Consider the following 23,432-nt stretch of genomic DNA (forward strand, 5'->3'; position numbering starts at 1 on the left):
TTTTCCTCCTGCACATTTGGGCAAAAGTGAATCTACAGTCAGTTTGTTCCCTTCTATCCTAGTAGGTTACTCTGACAGAGGATCTGTTGTCTCCATTGAGTCTATCTTAGCCAATTTCCCATGTGCCACCTTAACAAATGCTTTTCTGATGCCCAGAGTCAGATATATGCCCTCCCCCTGTCTCTCCTCCTCCCCTGCTTCTCTTGTCTGAACAGCTTTATGCCATCAAAGGTATCAGGCCAGTTTGCAGTGATTTGCCGGGGCATATTTTATCTCACTTTTAATTTACCTCCTTGTCTTTTAATTCTTTTGTTTTAAATTTCCATGTACTATTTGGTATTGTCTTGTGCTGTATGCCCACCATCATCATCCTTACTGCAAACTGAGGCAAAGGATTTGTTTTAGTGCCTGAGCTATGCTTAATTTATTCTTCTATTTTATGACCTTCACGACATGGCTTTTCTTGCTGATCAGTTCCTTTCCCATTCTTTGTCAGCACTCTGCTTACAGCTAATATCATTAGTACTTGTAAACACAAGAAGTTGGTGAACTTGAGAGTGGTGAGAAATACTGTATTTGTTGGCAGAACCTTGTCTTTTGCTTTCCTGCCATGAAGAAATTCTGGATATATTTATGTAGTATACAGTGATCTGTACTTCCTTCTACCTAGATGAATTATCCATCAGCATCTTTTTATTGTATTTGGCTTGGATCCTTTTTGAGGTTTATGTGTTTCTAAATTTCTCTTTAAAAGCACCCAGCATGAAGTAGCAATTCTAAGGCTTACTTCCATCTCTTGATGTGTGCATGTTTAACTTTTGTTGTGCCAAGTTTGATGATGGTGTTATGTGGAGATCAGATTATGGATTGTATAGGATTTGTTTGGATAGGGATGATGTTGCCTCAGTGCAGGCATGGAGTTGGACTAGATAACCTCTGAAGTCCCTTCCAGCCCTACTTCTTTATGATTTTATGAAAACCCCCACTGAAAAGCCTTAATATTGAAGGTTAAACAATTTTAAATACTTGGCTTGTTCTAGTCATGAATACATCATAGAATGGAGGAAATCCCTACACCTGAACAAGGCACCGCAACCTGTCACATATACCCAAATGTTTCCATGTTCACCATTTTCAGAATTTTGCTTTTAAAATAACTCATTGACTTAAGGGCCTCCACTTTCACCATATGCAGACCTGCTTCTTCAAGAAAATAGTTGTCACGAGTGATTCAGTGTAAAGGCTTTTTAAAAAGTTTTATAAATGGTATTAAAGGAGCAAGTATTTTCACAAATTTCAAAGCCGTTTCCAGCCATACCTGTCAAGCTTGGAGGTTGTAGTATTAGGAAACTGTTTTATAATGGAAACTTCCTTACGTTTAGTTACACTTGACTGACCTTTCTGTAGCAATGTTATTTTTGTAAGAATCCACAGCAGGCTACCATACACAGTATACATGTCCTTTCTTGTCAAATCTAAAGATTAGATCTTTTTCCCCAAATCTCTTCCCCTTTTGCTTTGTAATGTCTATGTTTGACTATGTAGAACAGCAGAATCTGAGAGGTTCTTAAACAGATAACAACATCCTGTGTTAAAAACAAAATTTATCTTAAAGTGGACAGAATACCCAGGCATCACATGAGGAAGATGACAATCTTGGCTCTAGTTCATATATTTGTATGTAACGTTTTAAAATTGGTAATCCTACCATGTCAGTAACCACCATATTTTCCCACATACAACAAATCTTACCAAATAAGTTGCACACCTTGTTTTGGAAAGGCAGAATGGAGAAAATATTTTTCAGTCTTCCTTGCCACAACATGGGCCAACTATAGTTGAATGCTTCTGGGTGCATGCATCGCTCACCCTCCTTGCAAACTCTGCAGCTTTACCCTTGTCACAGCCACTCCTGAATTAGCAGCAGATATTAACTGGAAGTTTGCAAGGAGAGAGCAAGTGACCTGAGCAGCAGACTCTACTCTTTCTCCATGTGCCTGGGAAGGCAAGGCAGGACAGCACAGCCCCCTGCAGCCATTAGTGTCCCCATGTATGTGTTCTAGAGTGTAAATCAGCTTCCACATCCAACCCATGCATCCCAATTTTGGATGGATAATTTTTTGGGAAAAGGTATGTGTGGTACAAAAGTAACCATGATGATATCAGCTTGCAGGTATGGGATGGTAGGAAATGAAGAGTCATGTGAGAATACTGTCTCTTTTATAGTATTAAGTTGGCATATGCTGTTGGCACTGTCCATGTTACTTTAAAATGATTAAATGTTTGTAGTTTATTGATTTTAATCAGTGGCTCAATGGAAATGTCTCTGTGCCAGATAAGAAACCTGAATTTTAAGCAGTCATAAAAATCTGGTGTAGGATGCTTGTAAAAATGCCTTGTGTCATAATATAAGCAGGACACGACAGCTGCTTCCTCTACTGCCAAATAACTTTCACTCAAGCAGAGTGTGTGTGCATGTGGTTTTTCATTCTCTCTGTTCTGGGTTCAAACCCTGTTGCTGATGACAAGTGTTATACCTACTCTCTTGAGTCAAGTTGTTTCCCAGTACATCTATTTCAACTTGATTGCCCATGTTAGCTGTCCCTGAAAAATGGTGACTTGCGGTGTTAGTGGGATGAAAGAGAAGTGCCCCTTATTAATCAGAGGGTGAAAAGGAAGTATAAAAATAGAGACTTAAGTAGTTTACCTGTTTAAACTGTCTTTATTATTCCACAGTCTTCATAGCGAAAGTACTGAAGAAGCTCTTTCCTGCTGTTCCCTCCACTTCTTCCCATAGCCGTGTTCCAAGTGAGGAACAAAAGACAGCTCTAAGGAATCCAGCCTCCGACACAGGACAGAGGGATTCTAAGAGTATCCAGTCATCATCAGAGCATGCCAATACACCAGGTAATACAATCTGCATGGTTAGAACATGTGCTTCTTTTTTTCTTTAAAAAGGATTACAACAAAAATTAGTCGTGGTGTTTTCAAATATAATTATCTTGCTCAGAGTTTGAAATGCTACACTCTATATACTGTGGGCACATCTACATGAGATGTTTTACTGCGCATTAGACTAATCTAATGTACAGTAAAGCATTGCCAGCTACATGTGCACAGCAATTACTGCGCAGTAGATTAACTGAAAGTGTCATTTGCTAGTACCCACAAATACAGAAACAGATGGTAGAAAATGACGTTTTAAACTAATGCACCAAAGCACATGTATAGATGCTGACTGGGTCAGCCCAGACAGGGGGGGCCACAGCTGCTGCCTGGCTAAGCCTCAAGCCTCAGGGGGGCGGGCCACTCATCCTGGCTCCAGGGGCATCTCCTGTCTCTGCTCCAATCTCTGCACAGCTGGGAGGAAGCTGACCAGAGAGCAGGGACAGCTCCTTCCCTTCCCCCACCCCTTGGAGCCCAGACCTGATCCCCGTGCTGCCTGCCAGCCCAGAACTCTCCCCAGAGTCCCCTGCCAGCCCAGGGCTGGCACCCAGAGGAGCCTGGAGCTCCTCCTGGCTGCTGCAGTGGGGCAGAACATGGCAGGAGCAACCCTGGGCTTAGGTTGTTCCTGTCAGGCTCAGTTTGCTTTCGATGTGGGTGCACACCTAGACACATGCCCTAATACACCTAAGTTTTCTGCGCAGAAAATTCAAGCGTGGTAATTGCATCTGCAGATGCACCCTGTGTTGTTCAAATTAAATTACTCCTGGGCAGACTAATGTGAAAGTTAACTCACAATACTAGGAAAACTACAAATCTTGCTGAGGCTTCTCCATCTGTCTTCAGTTCCTTTGACTGTCCAGAAGAGCACTTGCCAAACTCCTCCTCTAATTTTTTAAAATATTGCTTTCTCTGAGAAATAGTGGATCAAGCACTAACTAAAAATGTTACAACTTGTATCAGATAGAAGATGATAGAACCAAAATTGGAGCTTGAGCTGCTTGCAAAATGTTAGCCCATTGACTTCTATGAAATGCTTTATTTGGCGGGAGGGTCTATTTTGGGAATACTTGTTCAAATATTGACCCAAACTGGACCCTTAACAGTATTGTGCACATCTGTAGGATGAAGGAAATGGGAAGACAATCTGAGCATGTGGATTTTAAAGTACTTCGAATCATTCTTCAAACAGAAATCACTCTTCAGCCTTCAGCTGTTATACAGCTGGGCAGGGTGGTACCCATCTTGTTCAGAGAGGCATAAGCATTCATAAATAACAGCTTACTTCTTCAGATGCTATGAAACATGAAAAAACCTGTTCCTGTATGAAACATTTTGTAGTATCTGACAGAGTTAGACTGTCACTTATGAAAGCTTATCCCTGAACAAGTTGGTCTCTAAAATATAACCCTGCCCTGCCTTCTGTCTGACTTCAGGCTAACACCATTTGTCTTTGCAGTACAGTTGGTCACTGCTTTTATGTAGGACTGATTAAATTCCCTTAATTGTTAGAAAAGCTCTCAGTCAGTAGGAACTAGAAATCAGTGGAGATTTTTCCACTGACTCTGTCATAGTTGGATTAGACTTTAAGACTAAACCAGAATTTCTTACTCAAACTTCTAGGGTGCATCCATACAAGCGTGCATGTGCATGTGCATGTCCCTGGTGACAAACAGCAGGAGCATATAGTTGTGCCACTGCCTCTTGTCCCCAGGGAATTTCCATGTACTCTGGTGTGTGGCATGTTGCCCAGGTGGAGTAGCGGAGGCTGGGGCCAGCACCTGGGCTGACTCCAGCAATCTTACCTGGAGGTCTGGGGGCTTTCTGGGGCTTCAGTGGCAGTGATGCGGCAGCAGGGAGCCTGGCGGCGGCCAGAGTGTGTCTCTAGCCAGCCAGTCTCCAATTTCTGGCAGCATACCCTTCCGCCATGTGCACCCCCATCCTTAATGCACGGTTTTTTTACCCTGGGATCTCCCAGGGTCATAAAAAAACCCTTGCTCCAAAGTGGCAGCATGGGGAACACCTGCATGTGTGGCGTATGTGGTGTGCAGCACCACAGGTAGGTCTGCAGTGCCTCATGCTGCACATGTGCACTCGTCTGGACACGTCCCCTACAACCCAAACTGTTTTTCATGTGAAATAATATAGATTGAACCCAACCATGGTTCTGGAATTAAGCACTGAAGCTTTTTCTTTCTGATGCATCCAAACATGGAGCTCATCTCTGGTATGTTTGGGAATTTTTTGTTTACTGTGTTGGGCATTCAAATATTACTGGAATTCAGCACTGCAGATTCCTGACTAGGGATTGTACAAATGGGCAATGAAAGGACCTTTCCTGCCCCAAAGAGGGTTTTGATGATAAGCTTCATGGATAAGCCAGGGCTCTTTCAATGTCTTAAAATATAAGTAATTTTTACTCATGACTTGCAGTCCTAGTGAGCTTAATGAGAAAAAATTACATGAACAGTTACTTGCATGCTGTGGCTTTAAAGCACCACATCTTTAAAATACATTATCAGTGTAAGGCTGTATACAATTATGAATAATGTGCAAGTGTTGTATTTGTAATGCATTCATTACAACCCTAAGGATTAGGGTTTTGAATAGTTATGAACAACTTCCTAATTACAAGGTACTTACATTTTTCAATCTATTTTGTGAGATGCTGAGTACTCCAGTCCATGTGAGTTTGATAGTTTAATAAATAGAAATAGTATTTTAAAGAGTACTTTGATTTTTAAAGTCCATACATCTTATAAATAATTTGAGTAATAAAATACAGAAGAACAGTGTCTGTCTGCTTCTGATTTATGGTCAAACTTTAACTTTCTGCCTCTAAATTAGATTAAGCTCATGTAACAAGACCTCAGCATTCTGTTGCAACTGTTTCTTATCATGAAATGTACACATACTTCAATTACAAATGGAATAATTTTCATAAATGAAAAATTCTTTAAAGTCTCGACCTGTAAATATCTGTACATTAATTGTTCTATTGAATAGTCACACAGTTAAGCATTCGAATGTTCAGAACCTATACTTATTACAGATTTACATCTACCCAGTGTACACATCACTGCTATTTTTTTTGTGGCATGGTGTAATAATATTCAGAGAACAACTCAGCTAACACGACTGGTCCCTGGATTCTCCCAAACCCTGTTCTGACTCCTTCTTTTAGCAAGTGTTGAGCGTAACATTACTAGTTTGCTACAATGATCCTTTCAGAACCTCTTACTGGAAACTTGGGTAGAGAAATTACAGTAAAAATTTACTCGCTAAGATTGTCTTTTTCTCTTACTCCTGGGTCTTTCCACCACCACCACCACCACCACCTCCCTTCTACCCTCAGCAGGTACACACTCTGAAGTCCTTGGCAGCATTAACGGTGTCTGGGAAAGGTTATACTGTCTGGGACTGATTAGTCCAAAAATAAATTCCGAACAGTCCATAATAGTTGACATGTACCGATCTTACAGTCTCTTCCCATCTATAAGTGTTCCTTGTCTCAGCCCTTATTAGGGGCTCCCTTGTGGTCTGGAGGAAGAGCAGAATGGTGCTGAAAAGATTACCAATATGAGTCCTCCTTTCACCCAGATCTCTATTTTGACTAGACCTGTACCTGCTGGACTTAGTTATAAACAGACTATGGTGTAGTAAGTGTGTAGCTTTAAGACTGAAATATGCATGTATCTGAACTAAATGAATGTTTCTTACTTTGAGAAAATAACATTTTAATTGTGAGTGCAGTACTGCTGGCATCCCTTAAACTGATTACTTCCCATCATTTTGAGGCCTCTAATAGCAGCCCTTTGACATTTGCTTCTCTTCCATCATTTATTGTTATTATGCACAAATTATTATTCAGTCAACTGGAGTGCAATTATAAAGTAGAGAGTGGGACTGAAAAAAGCTTTGCACGCAAACATTTTATGTACTCAACTGACATACAAATAATTGATATTTGTTATAATGTAAGCAGTAGGCAAAGTACCTTTTCTTTGTTGTTCAGTTAAGCAGGTGTGGAAGTGGAGTTGACTGTATTTAGCTCTGATTAAAGTGCTTTGTCTCTGTCGGTTGTTTTACAGATATTAACTGTTGGATCTTTAAAAGAACCCTATGCTTTCTGCTGCTTTTTGGTGAAAAATGAGGCACATAAGAAGTGAAGTTTCCCAGTTGACATAGGTAGGATTAGAACTGAGGAGTTCCAGCTTCAAGTCTTTTGCTTCCTCCAGGTTGTTATTGAAAGCTCTAAAATCACAACATTATACTCTTGTAAAAGGACAAGTCATTTTACATGGATTTCTGCTTTATTTGTGCACTTCAGTTTTTATGCATGGTTATAGATAACACACATTCTGTTGGTAGGTGATATTTTTAGAAGAGCTTTTCCTTAGGCCTCTGAACAAATTTGTCTGAGTGGAGAATTTTCTAAATGCAGACATTCTTCTGTTAGTGCAGGCATTATTAACAGCATATGGGTCCTAAAATGGGCAGTTACTGGGTTGATCAGGATGTAATGTAGAGTAAAACAACACTTTTTGGCTTTTGTCTTATGCTCACTGTAAAAATAAACAAAACACACTTCCACAGTAGGAGGTCTACTTTTGGGAAGATGCAAAAATAGGAGCTCGTTTACAAAGATTGCTTAGTTATAAAAACTCATCCAACACCTGCTTAACTGTTAAAAAAAAATCACCTTTCATATTTGTAGGCTTTTAAATAGGCTGTAATTAAAATTTGTTTTCACTGAATTTTGAAAGTAAGACATCAATAGATTTGATTAACAATAGGTAAAGTGTAAGAAGGTGAACAAAGTTTGTTACCTAAATGATGGGGCTAAATCTCTATATAGTCAAAATAATTGGAAAAGGGGATTCCAGGCAGAAACATAAATGTCCTTTGCGGTTAGTGATTTGAAGTGGTATAACAAATACCATTCCTAGATTAATTTTAATCAATATTCCCTTTTAAGGCAGGAAAATAGTTTTGTTAGGGATAAAGGAGGAGAACTCATGTCCTGCTCTACTTCATGTAATACTAACCAAGTTAACCTAGGCTGTTCTATTTTTCAAAATAAAACAGAAGAGTTCTGCCCAATAGTTCTGTGACCAAAAGTCAGGTGTATTCTTTTGCTGCTAGAATACAGCATGCTCCTCTGCTTCTGATTCTGCTTAATTTGATTACAGATAAGTTTGTCTGTCTGACTCTGCCTTCCAGAGGAACTTGACCAATCCTATCCCTGCCTCCTCATGCTGCCTGTGCTAAGGTGACGCGGGAGGGGAGAGCCCTATATATATTTGCCCTGGAAGATTATACATGAGTAACCACCTCTTCACTGAAGAGTCCTGCTCTTCTGGTTAAAGGTCTGTAATTTTTTAGGTTTTTTTTCCCCAGGGAAATATTCCTCTGCAGTGACAGCCTAAGATCTTAGCAGGGGATTTTATTTCTTCCATGCCTTTTGTTTTTCTACCCAGGAAACTGGTTTTGATATCATGTTTGATTTTGAAGGTGCTCTTGTCCCTACTTAAAGGATTAGAAATATTACTGTCATGAGTTTCTAACTGCAAAAATTGTTCTATATTTGTTTATGGCTAGAATGACTGAAAAACTGAAAGCTGTTGCTATTAGTCTTCCTTATGTAAATACGATATTGTGCTCTATTCAGTTCCCAGGAACGTTTCCAAATCCCATATTAAGGAATACATGTTTAAAATCCACACCACCTCAAAGAAATGCCTAGGGATGCAGATTGGATTGAGAACTTGTCTTTATGGCCAGGGACAAACTTTACATAAACCGGTTTAAGTGATCAGAAACTGGTTTAAGCCTGTAAGAGAATAGATGTTCAGTATACATCAACCAGTTTGAAAATGGCTGAAACTGGTTTGAGAAAAACCTGGTTGAATGTAGCATCAAACTTAACTGATTTGGATCAAACCAGTTTATGCAATGTCTGTCCCAGACCTCTTGCTGGTTTAAGTTAAATCAGACTCTCCCAGCATGCTCTCTGGGCTGGGCAGGACTCTCTGCTCCACAGCAAGGCTGGCCCCTCCCCTCTGCTCCCGGGCTGGAGTTCGGCAGAGATGCAGGCATCAGTCTGGCTTCCCCCTGCTACCCCTCTCCCTTCACCATCCCCTCAGCCTTACACAGACACCTCTCAGCATTAGCTAACAGACCACATGCTGCCTATGGTCTGTGCTGTGGCAGACTGGACAAAGGCAGAATCAACAGGTAGCTGGTAATGTCCTTGTGGGAAGGTCAGGTGTACCCACGTTATGGAGAGCCCTGAACGAGAAGTTCCCTCTGGCCATCACAGCCTAACTGTACTTCATAGGGATCTCCCAATCTGTTCCTATGGAGCTTTATTGCATCTCCGGGTGCACCAAATTGGTGCAATTATGCGGCCGGGTGCTATTTCCGGCGGCAGGCAGTGGTGAGAAGAAAGATGTAGAGAGAGAGAGAGACAAGGCAATGGGGAGAGCCAGCCACCTGCTGCCCAAGACTGAAGTCCCTGGGAATGGGGCAAAAGACCCATCAGGTCTTCAGAGCTCAGAGGAGCTCAGAAAAAAAAGGAAGGAGAGAGGGGAGATCGAAAGCGGAAACCCTGGCTCTTCACTAATTGATTGTAGCTGGTACACGATTAAGCTGTCAGGACAGTAATTGATGGAGGGCACAGAAAAAAGAGAAAAAAACCACTCAGCTGCTGGAGTTGTGATCGAGAGACCCAGAAAGGGAACCAGGAAAGAGACCGAGGAGCCACTGCAAGGTTTCAGAGGTGTTTTTTGTTATTCTTCGGCCCCTTCATTTTTTTTTGTGCATCTGCTTGCACCACCCGTAAGGACAAGTGTCAGCCAGCTTTGGGTCAGGGTAATCATCACCCTCCCAGACTTAATTAAAATCATCAAAGACGTGGCAGGCAAGATAACAGGACAGAAGCCCAACCCAATTTCACCAACTGAACCCCACCCCGACACCAGCAAGAAAGTGGATGTCCTCAGGACACCGGGCCTCGCGTCCATATCCTGTGGTGTCTCGACAGTCTCTGTATTGTTTTCTTAATGGGGTGATAAACACTGTGTTAACAATTCTCTGCTGGGCTGGTCAGAAAGAGGGAGGGGGGGGAAACTCCTCCCTAATCAGAGCATCCTGCTTGGACCTGGCCATGCCTCTTTAGCTCATCACTGTGGAATGGAAGGGAGGGCTGCTCTAATGCCCCCTGGCTTCTAGTCTGCATGTGCCTGCATTTCTGGGATGTCTGTGCAGTCACAACCTAATTCAACCAAGCCAGATTAACCTGCAAAGATTGAATCAGTTCAGGCTCAGTCTTTTTGAATGTCTGTCCCTAGCCTATTTGAGCCTTAATAATACTATTTGACCTTGTCTAAACTTTGTACCTTGTGGCTGGTGGTAACTAATATCAGTTTATGACTTTTTATTTTGAGACCAAACCTACCCTCAGCAAGAATAAGTATTAGGGAATATGTTTCTGTTGAGATCTATAAATCTAGCACCCATTATATTTAATAAACCTTCCTAGAGTTCCAATATTATAGGTGACATCTTATGTATTCTTAGTATCTTTTCCTGAAATTTGACTAAAATAGTGTGTAGGTTGTGTAAATAACTAAACAAATGATAAGGTTAAGTTGCTTGTGTCTGACTTCAAATGTGGATTTTCTTTTTGCCTATATTGTCCACCTCCTTACCCTCGATCTATTTTAACCTTTATTTTGAATGACTTCAAGTTTGTTGATTGGATGCTGTGCACCTCTTAACATCAGCTTTTTACTGAAGAAGCAGATAAAACATAATTACTTAAAATGAGATTTTAAATCTTTGGGTATTCTCTGCTCTGCAAAGCCTATTTTTCCACTTCGGCTTTTGTGAATTGAAGACGATTGAAATGACTAGCACTATTCTGAAGTCTGAGGTACTGCAGAGCCAATTCACTTGCATTTTTTCATTGTGTTGACCTTTTTTGTTTTGCTTTATAAATCTATTTGGCAATGAGGAAGAGAAACTAAACTAAACTATTGGATATAAGCTTAAATTAAAATACTTCAAAGTTGGATACAGAAATTGCATATGACATGATATAACTAAGGACCTACTTGATTTGTGGTTTTGTGGTTTTTGCAGAAACCACAAAACCCGATGGTATCTGTGATCACTGAGTAATATTCTGTTGGCTGTGATTTCCCATGAAATCAACGCCCCCAAAAAACTGAACGTATTATTCATATAATATGCTGTTTTAGAATCTCCCAGTCCTTATCATGATACTTAGGCAATGAAGCAATCCCTTTAGCCACTCTCCTGTGTTTGAGATTTACTGTCTGGTGATGGTGGGGTCTCTCTGTCAATCTGTGGCAAGGGATGGGGTTGCCAAGAAATGCTCATAAAATTAGCCCTTATTGCTTCAAGCAGCCCATGAAAATGACTTTCTCTTGCCACAAGTTAAGTAGGTCCCTAGATATAAGTAGGTCCCTCACCAAAACCCGGTGTTCTGGAATATAAAAAATACATAGACAGATAGTAAAGCACGGTGTCTTTGTTTAGTGCAACTAAATAATGTTTATTCCCTATCTTCTGTTCCTTCATTTTGAATTATATAACATTATGCCACGTAAATATGTGAGTGCTTTAAAAAAAACCTTTTTCAACTTCAGCATCAGTACATGACCTGTATACCTGTTAACCTAATCCTATCTCTTCTATAACAGAACTATTCCAAGTATTTAATATCAAAGGACAAAAGTATCTAGGAAAACAAAATGTGGTAATATTTTTCTTGCTGATCTGATAGAATTGCTGTAGTACATATGCTCAAGGAAATAATTTCTAGCAGTACACTGTGCAATAAACAGCTTTGGAGGCTGATTAAACAATTCAGTTTCACTTTAGCTGTTAATTACTCTGAAAGGCTGTCTAGTATGAGCAAACTAAAGAGCAATAGAGATTATAATTATTATTTAACAAAGTAGACTGTCACATGTTTTGATGTTCTACAGTCAATGGCCTAAAAATGCCTTGGTGCCTCATTATAGTATAAGTGGGATAAATAACCATATGTGAGCAGAATATAGGTAATATTTACTCAGTGTTAGACAGCCATGTCAAAAGAGTTGCTATTCCAAGTGCTAAACTGATAGATCTTCTGCATAGGGGATCCAATATTTATAATTCTTTTAGTAGGTCTTTAATTCTTTTAGTAGTAGTGGGCTATATGTATGCAGTCCCTGCCAGTTTTGGGAACAGTCTGAAGCCATAAGACCAGGACTCCAGTACCTTGCATTAAAATGTACTTTGCTGTTGAATGACCCTTCTCTGTCCATTTTCTACCACCCCCCAAACTTCTTTTCTTTACATATTTACATATTAATTTCAAATAGTTTAGCTATCGCAGGGGGAGATAGTTGCTTCTGTGACAACAACCAAAAGCAATTTAATAAATAGTTCATCTAATAGTATATAACAGTTGCCTAATTGGAGTAGAAAATACTAACATTAGCAGTAAGTATAAACAAGTTCTAAACCTGAATGTAGCCAGCTGTGGGAAAACTAATTATCTTAAGAAGGGAAACAGAAAATAATACATATGTAAAAACAACTTGGTAAAATGGACTTGTTTCAGCTGAAGGAAGCGGGTATATCTAGTTCAGTTTATTCTCAGTGTGTCTCCATTAACTGCGGTGGCTTTAAGCCAGGGACGAATATTTGGTTCCAGTATTTTTTGTTGTTGTTGAGTGTTTTGCATCCTTTTTTCACAGGTGTAGACCAACCAGTCTATATTTTTGGTGACCCATGACTGAATCAATCAGAAAAAATCTAACAGAGAGAGAATCCCAGGGAGTCCTCTAACTATTGGCAAGTCTCTTCTGATTATAGTCACAAGAGCTTCATATCTTCACCATGGAAAGCAGGAAGCTTATTATATAGCTAAAACTAATAACCTTCCTGTACCTTTCACACGTTCCAGGCAATTTTGAAAATGGTATGGATGCATTTTAAAGAATTCACCATAGAATAATGCAGTTAGTTCTTATTCCAGTTGTTAGCAAGAGAGACTGGGATTAGAAATTATCCAAATTTCCATTCAGATTCACATTCAGATGGATTCAGTGTGGGAATTACTATCCTTTTGTATGAGGGAAATAATTTTAGTGACTTTTAAAATCAATCTTGACTGTAACTGGTAAAGAGGACTTCCAGTCTGCTGTAGAACTACAGGATATGCATCCTGTATTTCTATCTACATACATTATATCTTGCATATTTTCATTGCCCCTCACTGGCTTCCATTGTTCCTAAGGGTTTCCTGTAGATTCCATCATCTTCAAATTCCACCTGTTTAGTACAACCACTGCCTCAGTATATGCTATGTGTCATGCTTTTTATTTCTTTTTTGTGGTTCCCTAATGTAAAAGAAACTGTGGGCTTGAACAACTAGTAGCTTAAACCCACAACAAACATTCTGGAATCAGAATTTTTTTTAAGAGGAAGAGGTTTTCTTTTGCTGTCTGGTGGTTCTGACTTCCAGTTACAATTCTAAGAAAGATAAGGAATGAAGCAAAGAGCTCTCATGGCGCATGCATACCTATGTGTGCCTGCTGCTCAGGGCTGTCTCCTCTCCCCATGCACTTTGACACGGTTCTCTGTTGAGCATCTGGTTCCAGAACAGCTAAGATTACTGATCAGGCTTTTGGAAGGTAGATGATTTAGGGTTCAAGTCAATAAGGTCTCTGAGATGTCAGATAATTCTGAGGGGAGAAAAAGTGACCTGTGATTTGGTATTTTGATCTTGAGTGCTCACGTATTTTTATCTGCTAACTGTTACTGTTAGCAGATCTGCTAACTGTTACTGTTACTTTTTACATCTAACAGTCTTGAAAGCAAGCACCATAATCTAAGGCTCCCCCTACCTCTCCATGGGTGCCCTATTTCTTGCCCAAGGAGTCTTGCATTTTTTTCTGAACAGTAGTTCAGCTTCAACGGGGGGGGGAAGGGAGTAGTCCCATTGAGTCTAGTGTCTAGTCTTGTTGGGGAGCCATTCTCCTGGCAGTATACCCCCAGAGGGTGAGGAGGGACTTAACCTTGCATTTCCTGCTTCCAGGGTAAAATCTAAAGCAGGGATGGGCAACATTTTTGGCCAGAGTGCCCAAAAAACCACAATGTCTACTTTGTAAGGTGCCGGAGTGCCAGCATGCCACAAAAACAAAACAACAAAACTGGAGCAGGGGTACGTGCATATTAATATAGTTAAACATAAATGTTGGGGGTTTTTTACAGTGAATACCAGGTTTACTAAAAATTCTAAACCTGGTAAATAAAACTTCATATACTACCTTTGTTCTTACATATTCTTTTTTGTTGGGATGAGAGAGAGAAAGAGAGAAATAAGAGAAAAAGGAGAGAGAGAGAAAAAGAGAAAGAGGTAAAGAAAGAAAAAAGAAAGAAAAGAGAAAAAAGGGAGACGAAGAGAAAGAGAAAAAAGGGGAGAGAAAAGAGAAACAGAAAAGGAGAGAAAAAAGGGAAGAGAGAAAGAAGAAAAAAAGTAGAGAAAAAAGAGAACGAAAAGAGAAAAAGAGACCTATCTACCTCTCTATGTGGGCAGATAGATGAGAGGAACAAAGGCAAAGAGCTGTTATTTGACATCACCAGAATCTGCTCCTTCCTCTTGGAACTATTTGCCACATCTACAGTCCAAGATGCAGATTTTGCCATTGGCCTCTTCAAGTCACCACTGGGCTCACAGATAAATTCTTTATTTACTGGAAGACTGCCATCCTCATATTGAGGTACTGTCATTCCCAGCGATAAAATTGGTGCTGAATCTAGCTCCAAATAAATTGATTTTCTTCAAATGCCATATTTACTTATATATAAAATGAGGCTTTTCCCGCAGTCAGCATGGGGTGCGGGAGCCCCTCATCTTAGATTCGCATATGAAGCAGAAGGGGGAGAAGACAGTGGCTGTGACTCTGACTCTGCCCCTGAATTCCTTTCCCTTTCCAGCCAATCAAGAGCCCTAACACTGCTGCATGGCCAGGCAACAGCTGGCCTTCCATGGGTTGTACTCCAGGATGGAGCAGCCTGAGCAGCATTTGCAGTAAGGGGGAAGGGGTAGGGACTAGGAGGCTTTGTGGGGAAGGGGCAGAGACTGGGGAGAGTGGGATGAGGGGCAGAAACTGTGGGGAGCTGGGGATGAGATGCAGGTGATGTCGGGGGTAGGAAGTCTGCAGGGAGAAGTAAGCGGGACAGAGGGCAGGGGGGCACCTGATTCCCCTCTCTGCCAGCCACTGTTTTTTCTGATGTAGCATTGGAAGGGGGTGGGGGTGGGAGTCAAAACAGTCTTCCAGTGCTTTGATTCTATACCTGGTAAATTTATAACAAGCTTATAAATTTTCCATATATAAAATCTGATTATTGGGCAGACATCTTATATTTGAGTAAGTACAGGTATCCGCACATGTGTGTGTGCGTGTGTGCATGTGTTTGATATATCTATTTAACATCACCCTGAAGCTGGAACTAATTACTATAATGAATATTTGAATTCTCTAAAGCAAGAAATGGTATGGGATGAAAATTTGGTTCAGAAACTGAAGCTTTGTGTGTACTCTTACTTTGATAAAAAGATCTGTGTATTTCCTGGATCAGTTACAGGAGAATCTCAGTAATGATATAATCAGTGAAGGTAATTACCTAATTGTAGTACAGATGTGACCTTTTGGATTTGAAGTTGCTGCTGTATATGAAATTACATTGAATGAAAGTGATGTTCTATTAGGCTGTTGGAAGGAAAATTCAGCCAATAAGGTCTACAATCTAGGGCTATTTGGTGAAAGGTTTAGCCACGTAATAGCTTAATTGGAAAATTATACCAGAAATGTTCCTGTAGACTCCTGCAGTATAACAGGTGGATCTATATTGACTTCACTGTCCCCAAAAAGCCTATTCGTGCACCTCAAACAGGCCAATATAGCCTTTATTTATAGCCTTCTATGATGAGTTCTATATTAGGGTGTTAAGGATAAACTGAATTGAATGTATGTTTTTTTTTTCTTCCCTCCAAATTGCCGTGGCTTTTTTTTTTATAAATACGTAGCCCATTAGCATTCTAAATGTATGTTTATAAGTCTGAAAAAATGTTTTTATTGAAGGAAATTATTTATTTTATCAATTCTACAGTTGGCCCTCCCAGATTAATATTTTAAATTGGGCCTTACTCTTGAAGGATTGAGAATGGTACACAGAAAGGTGTGTGAATTGCATGACTTGAACACACATGGATACAATGCCCTAGCTAGTTTGTTTGTTTCTTCATATTAAGTAATTATTATACTACCAGCTTCCACAGCAAGAGAAGGACACTTACACCTCAGCATGTTGTATCACTACAAATACAGAGCTCTGCGGGGCATGCATATATACCTAGCCCCCTGGCTGGAGAGCTACAAAGTTGCTGCAAGGTGTGCTTTCCATCTAGGAGGCAGTAGCAGGACTGATCCTTTGTACCTCTCTGCCCCTAAGGGAGCCTATCAGTGAGCGTGACTGCTGGCAGCTTGGCTTCTCCCCTGCCAGGGAAGGGTGGCACGGTGTCCATGGTCAGCTGTCATCTGCTCTGGTCCACCCAGACCAGGAGTAGCAGCTGTCAAAGAGAGCCCTTCTGCCACCAGCAAGAGTGACAGGCATGCAAGGAAAACTATTCTTCTTAGCCCCTGCCACTCCCGTGGGTTGGGAGTTGTGTTTGATAGCTTCTGTCCAATTCTGGCAGGGATGATGGCAGCTTGCAGCAAGGAAGAGGCTAAATTGCCTTTGGTCCCATTCCCAGGATGGGAAGAACTTTTTGGTACAGATGGCAGAGAAACCAACTCCAGGACAAGTTCTTCTCAATTTGCTGCTTACTGATAAGGGAGAATTAGTTGAGACTGTGAAGGTGAAAATCAGCTTGGAAAACTGTGATCTTGAAATGTCAGAGCTCAGCAGTTGCAGAGCTAGGGAACAATGGGTTCCAGGGCAAGCATGATATTTGTGCCTGCCAATAAAACAACACAAAATGCACAAATACATACATTAATGCACACACAAATAATACTTTTTCTTTTCCGCTCACCACTATTACTGCAATGTCTTCTTAAGTACCTTTGCCTCGCAAATTCATCAGTAATTTGGTCATAAGTTAAGTTTCCTAGCCCTCTCATTTTTAATAGATAATATTGCTAAATCCATGAAGTCTTTCTTGTCCCATTGTGCTATGCAGATAATTCCTAATTATTTTGAGTTTCAAGAAGGAACATCAAATAACTTGATACTATTACGGGGATGGTTAAAACAGCACAATCATCACACATATTTTAGACAAACTTGATGGCAAAGCACTGTTATCAACAACCAGTAATTTAGCCACATCTTCCACTATAAGTAACTGAGATTTTAGACCTGTTCTAAATGCAAGTAATTTTTCCAGGCAAGATGACAGAAAGGTTCCTGTTGTATTCTTTCACAAGTTTCTCAGCTTCTTTGTACAGCTACTCACCAGTTGCTGACACAAGTGTCTTTGGTAGAGTTACATTAAACTTTGCAATGATTGCATCTTTGCTATGAAAGCAATTTGACAGCTGGGCTAAAATTATATCCAAACATCCATAGAAACATTAACTTTGAAATATCTCTCAACATCATTCAGTCTTTCATTTCAGCCTCTCACATAATTCATCAAAATAATTCACTTTCTCCATCCCCCCTTCCTCCTCCCCCCCTGCTTTTCAGACATTTGGCTGTCACTTTTTTTTGGCTTCTTCAAAATTATTTGGAAATAATTTGAGTAATTATGAATGTTATGGTCTTGACTAAGCATGTTTTTTAGAGTGTAAGCATTTAGAATTTGCAGTTTCCAAACTTTTTGTTTGGAACACAACAAGAAATACAAAATCATAAGTTCCTAAGATTTTCTTTAAATTTAAAGTTTCATTACATTTATCAACTTTTTCACCCAAGAAAATTTTTCTGTAAACCTCCTTTATTATGTTAATGTAGCAAAACCTCAAAGTAATAAGCTATTCATTTCTTCATGACCAGTGTGGTGAACATATGCTTTTCAAAGTAATGTTACTAACAAGCTCTGAGGCAGAAGCTAATTCAGATAACATGGCACATCACTTGACACTATGTCCAAAGAAAGCATAGACTCTTGCAGTCTTCTCATTAAAACATTTTATTTCAAATATTTCCTGAACACGGTTATTGAGTGTAAGGTTCAAATTGTGGACAGCACTGTGCACATAGTCTGCATTTGGTTTTCTCATAGATAGCTTTGCCTGCACTCTGGCATAAACTATGTGTTAATATTTTAACCCACTTGCCCTTATATAAAAAAGTTTTGAAAAATTACTTAAAATAGTTTAACTGATGTGTTGCAAATAATGTCAAATTTGACAATTATTGCAATTGTTAATAGTAACTAATTATGTTTGTCGTAGGCTATATTTGTGCTAAATTACATACATTTTATGGAATTTATTTAAATTCTGTAATTGTGGATACAAGACACATGTCCTTAAAATTACTGTTAAAGATGATTAGTACACTGAACAACAAATGCCAGAAGTGTTTCAAGCACCGGATGTGAACAAAGCTGAATGTACTTAAGACTTCTGAAAAGCAGACTTTAATAAACAAAGAAAACTAGTAGACAGGATTTCATGGGAGGCAAGTGTATGGGACAAGGGTGTCCAGAAGAGCTGGCTCTTCCTTAAAGAGAAAGTGTTAGTCACAAAAAAACTTTGTGCTGGTGAGGCCTCACCTGGAGGCTTGTGATCAACTTTGAGCATTGCACTTCAGGAAAGACATGGACAAATTAATGAGAAAAGAGACCAAAATGATTAAAGGTGTCAAAAATGTGACATGCAAGCAAAGGTTGAAAGATGTTAGTTCAAAGAAGAGAAGACTGAGAGGGTATTTTGATAAAGTCTTCAAATACAAAAAATAGTTGTTATACAAGAGGATGGTGATCAATTGTTCTCTGTGCTCCCAGGGGCCAGGATGTGAAATAATGGGTTTAAATTGCAACAACAAAAACTTAGGTTGGATATTAGAACTTTTAAACTATATGGTTGCTTAATCATTAGAACAGCCTATCAAGAGGCATTGTGGAATCTTCCTTTTAAAAAAAATTAAATGTGGATTTTATTCTAGGAATGTTTAGACAGGGATGATCCTGCCTTGAGCAGTGGGTTATATTAGGTAACTTTTGTTTTAATGTATTTTTTAGATTTTTTTTTCCTTCATTAATTAAAGCAGTATTAGTGCAAAGTCAGAAATCATGAATTGTTTGCATTCAACTTAATTGGTCTATTAATTAGCCTTCTGCTAATGCCACTTTAGTAATTAAAAAATACTCATTAAATGCAGATGTTAGACATTTTTCTTTTAAAAGATTAAAAAATACAACTATTTACATCTTACAGCCAGTAAGAGTTTAACAGGGAATTCCAACCCTATTTCTCCCAAGGCAGTGGGAGCAGGAGAGTAAAGTGGGGTCTTTGTAGGAGGTGGACTTTTGGGGCTCATAGGAGCAAGGCTCTGGATCAGCCAGCAGCGAAGCCAAGCACAAAACCAGAAGCCTTAGGACTGCAGAGCATGTGGCCTGTCTGCAGCAGAAGGGGACAGCCTGATTAGTAAGAAAGAAGAAATTCCTGCGCCTCGTTCAGAGAATTACGAGATCAGGTGACCAGAAGTGGTGGGACTTAGTCCAGCTCCTGAGATGGAGCAGGAGTCTGTTCCTGAAATCTTCATGGAGAGGAATTCCCTACGGTGGGGGAGGGTCAGGGAGAGGCTGTAGGAAACAGATCCACAGGCACCCAAGTTACCCTTGAGAGCTGGAAGGAGACATCTAAAAGGGGAGTATAAATGGCTGTGGGATGGTGATACAGCATGGGGTGTGGGGTTTTAATTTAAAGCAGTGTTTCCTGTTTTTGCTCTAACCAGAGGTTTGGGTTGTGGCTGTAGGAGTGGAGTAGAGGCCATAGCAGGTGCCTGGGAGCACGGCTGATGAGTAGACGGTGCATGTGCACCCCCGAGTGTGCCGGTGCATCCTCTGTCAGACTGCACTCCTTGTTTAGCCAGGGGGCAGGTGGGAGTGCCAGTGCCACCCCGCGAGCGCCGATTGGGGAATGGAGCCGCCAGCAAAAGCAACTGTGCCACTTCCAGAAGTGGCCACGGGACTTCTGGAAATGACGTGGCTGCTTTTACAGTGAGTGAGATTGTCCGCAGCCCCCCCCCCAGCTGCTGACTGGTGTCAGGAAGGGCACGTACTCCCCCCCGACTCAAGAGGCACATGCCTGGGAGGCATTCACTGCTATTAACCCTATGGGGTAAGGGACTCAGAGGGCCAAAACAGAGAAGTAGCCCTGTCAGGGTGAGAGACCCAGAGGGTTGGGGCACAGAAACAGGCAGCAACCAAGGGGTGGACTGGGTGTGATTGATATAATAGGGCCAGGGGACCCAGCATATGAAATTAGAAGAATATATGCAAGGCAGAGTCATGACTGTGGGGGCAACTAGAGGCCATGATTAATGCTCCTGAAGTGATTTAGTGCCATAAGGTACATTAGGGCCCCAAGTGATGCCTGTAAGATAGGGTAAGTGCCAGCAGGGCCTAGAACAGTTTGGTATTGGACTAAGGTCCAGAGAGAGATGAGTAGGACTGAATCTGGCTATGCCAATTAGTTGAAACAAGGATCACTCCGAGGCAGCCTCCCAATTAATGTAATACATACATCAAGGAGTGGCAGGTGAAATAACAAGGGAGTACTCTTAAGATGGTGGAGTGAGACAGGTTTAACATTGCCTCAGGCAGTGTTAAGGCAACACTTAAGGGCTAGGCTTGCTACATTAATGTTGAATTAAATCATTTAATCTAATTGAAAAGATACCTTTTCTAGTTTTTTCACAGGAATCACAATCAGATGAGAATTCAAAAGTGATCTGACTGCTAGAAAATTGACAGTGCATTTAAGTACAAAGAGGACAAAGATATATTGACCTGAAGTCATAAGGAAAGAGGAGAGACAATATTTTATTGTGTAGTCTTGCTTGGTTCATGAGGGAATGTGGAGTGTAGCTTAACTGTTCTTATCGTGTAAGGAGAATTCTCCAGTCCTGCAAACATTATGACTTCACAGAGTCTTTTATCAACTGCCAAAAAAAACTCTTAGGTATACGGTCTTCCTTACGAAGTGGACTTTGGTAGATTCTCAAGCTAAACTTCTGAGTGAGAACACTGGGGAGTCACTCTTGGAATTGCCATACGACAGATGAGTAGCGAGCAGTATCCTGTTTCTGCATATGGTCATATGTCTTGTCTTTCAAAAGAAAATATGAGGAAAAGTGAAGGAGACTGGCTAGCTGAGGACACTTAATCTAGGACCTACTTTAGGACTCTGTGTGGAGGGTAGGAGACTTCATAGATTTCATAGATGTTAGGGCTGGAAGATCATCAAGTCCAGCCCCCTGCTCCAGGGGAAGGAAGTCAGCTAGTATCAAAGGATCCCAGCAAGATAAGCATCCAAACATATCTTGAATGAGTACAGAGTAGGTGCCTGCACCACTTCTGGAGGGAGTCTATTCCAGGTCTTGGGGGTTCGGACAGTAAAGACATTTTTTCTTATGTCCAGCCTTCTAGAGGGAGTCTATACAATCTTGGAGGAGTTTATGACCATAGGTCCTTGTTTTCCCTTGGGGCACTCTGGTGAACAGACATTCCCTCAGATCCTGATGCACACCCCTTATGTACTTATAAGCAGACACCAGGTCCCCCCTTGACCCTGTGTTTTTTCAAGCTGAAGAGTCCCATGGCTCCTCATAAGGCCTATTCTCTTGCCCTCTGATCATGTATGTGGCTCTCCTCTGGACTCTCTCAAGCTTCTTGACATCCTTCTTGAATTGTGAAGCCCAGAATTGGATGCAGTACTACAGCTACAGCCTCACCAAGGCCAAGTACAGCGGGTGGATGACATTCTGAGATTTACTTGAGAAGCATCTGTGGATGCAAGCCAGAGTTTTGTTTACTTTACCAGCTGCGACACTGCATTGGCGGCTCATGTTCATCCTGTGGTCAATCATGACCCCCAAGTCTCTTTCAGCCGTGGTGCTAGTGAGCATAGCGCTGCCAAGCCTATAAGCATGCTGTGAATTTTTTTTCCCTGAGGTGGAGAACCTTGCATTTATCGGTATTGAACACCATCAGGTTTGTACGTGTCCACTTACTAAGTTTATCAAGTCAGCCTGCATCACTAGTCTGTCCTCAGGTGTGGACGCTATGTCCCAAAGTTTAGTGTCATCAGCGAACTTGGCCAGTACGCTTCTGACACCAATATCCACATTGTTGATAAAGATGTTAAAGAGAACCAGTCCAAGGACGGAGCTTTGGGGGACACCACTGGTCACAGAGCGCCATAATGATTCACTACCATCGACTACTACTCTCTGGGTCTAACCTCGAAGCCAGTTTCCCAGCCATCGGACTGTGGTGTAGCCGAGGCCACAGTTGGCCAAATTTTCCATGAGACACCAGATCTAAGGCTTTTTTAAAGTCCAGATATATGATGTCACTCTCTTCTCCCTTGTCCAGGTGATATGTCACCTGGTCATAGAAGGAGATGAGATTGGTCAGGCAAGACCTACCCATGACAAACCCATGCTGGCTATCCCTCAGGATGATGCCATCAGCCAGTTTATCAAGAAGGGTCTCTTTGATAATTTTCTCCATAAGCTTACCAGGGATTGAGGACAAGCTGATTGGCCTGTAATTCCTGGATCTACTTTCCACCCTTTCTTGAAAATGGGTACCACATTGGCCTTCTTCCAGTCTTCAGGTACTAAACCTGTGCACCACGAGTTTTTGAATATTTTTGCCAATGGTTGGGCTATGACACCTGCCAGCTCCTTGAGTACTGTAGGGTGTAATCTGTCAGGACCAGCTGACTTGAAGGTGTACAGCCTCTCAAGGTGTTCCTTTACTACATCTACACTGATGCCGGGTATAAATACGCCTTCACCCTGGCCATTCCGCATCATGGTACGCAGGGCGGTCCCTTTGGGCTGATGAAAGACCGATGTGAAGTACCCATTAAGCAGGTTGGCTTTTTCCTGAGTGTCAGTTATCAGTTGTCCCATTTGGTTCAGCAGGGTTTCATAGTTTCATAGTAGCTAGGGTCAGAAGGGACCTGAAAAGATCATCTAGCCTGACTCCCTGCCACAGGCAGGAATAAATGCTGGGTTCACAAGACCCCAGACAGCTGATCATTCAACCTCCTCTTGAATTTGCCCAAGGTAGGGGTGAGGACCACTTCCCTGGAAAGTTGGTTCCAGATATTGGCCACCTTAACTGGAAAATATTGCCTTCTGATCTCTAACCTAAACCTATTCTCCATCAGCTTATTACCATTGTTCCTCATCACCCCAGGTGGTGCTGGGGAGAA

The 23,432-nt window shown here is 41.0% G+C and overlaps 1 protein-coding gene across 2 annotated transcripts in view; it reads left to right on the forward strand.

Annotated features, from left to right (window-relative positions):
• The window catches only part of ERICH1 (glutamate rich 1), a 163,918-nt gene that overhangs the window by 43,574 nt on the left and 96,912 nt on the right, over positions 1-23,432 (forward strand). For both annotated transcript variants that reach the window (XM_019520620.1, XM_019520621.1), the window contains exon 2: positions 2,737-2,907. In XM_019520620.1, the coding sequence (XP_019376165.1) occupies positions 2,737-2,907 (171 nt within the window). The remainder of the gene's footprint in view (positions 1-2,736; positions 2,908-23,432) is intronic.

The sequence above is a fragment of the Gavialis gangeticus genome, unplaced genomic scaffold (genome assembly GCF_001723915.1).
Source record: "Gavialis gangeticus isolate Ggan-Ray unplaced genomic scaffold, GavGan_comp1, whole genome shotgun sequence".
Lineage (NCBI taxonomy): Eukaryota > Metazoa > Chordata > Crocodylia > Gavialidae > Gavialis > Gavialis gangeticus.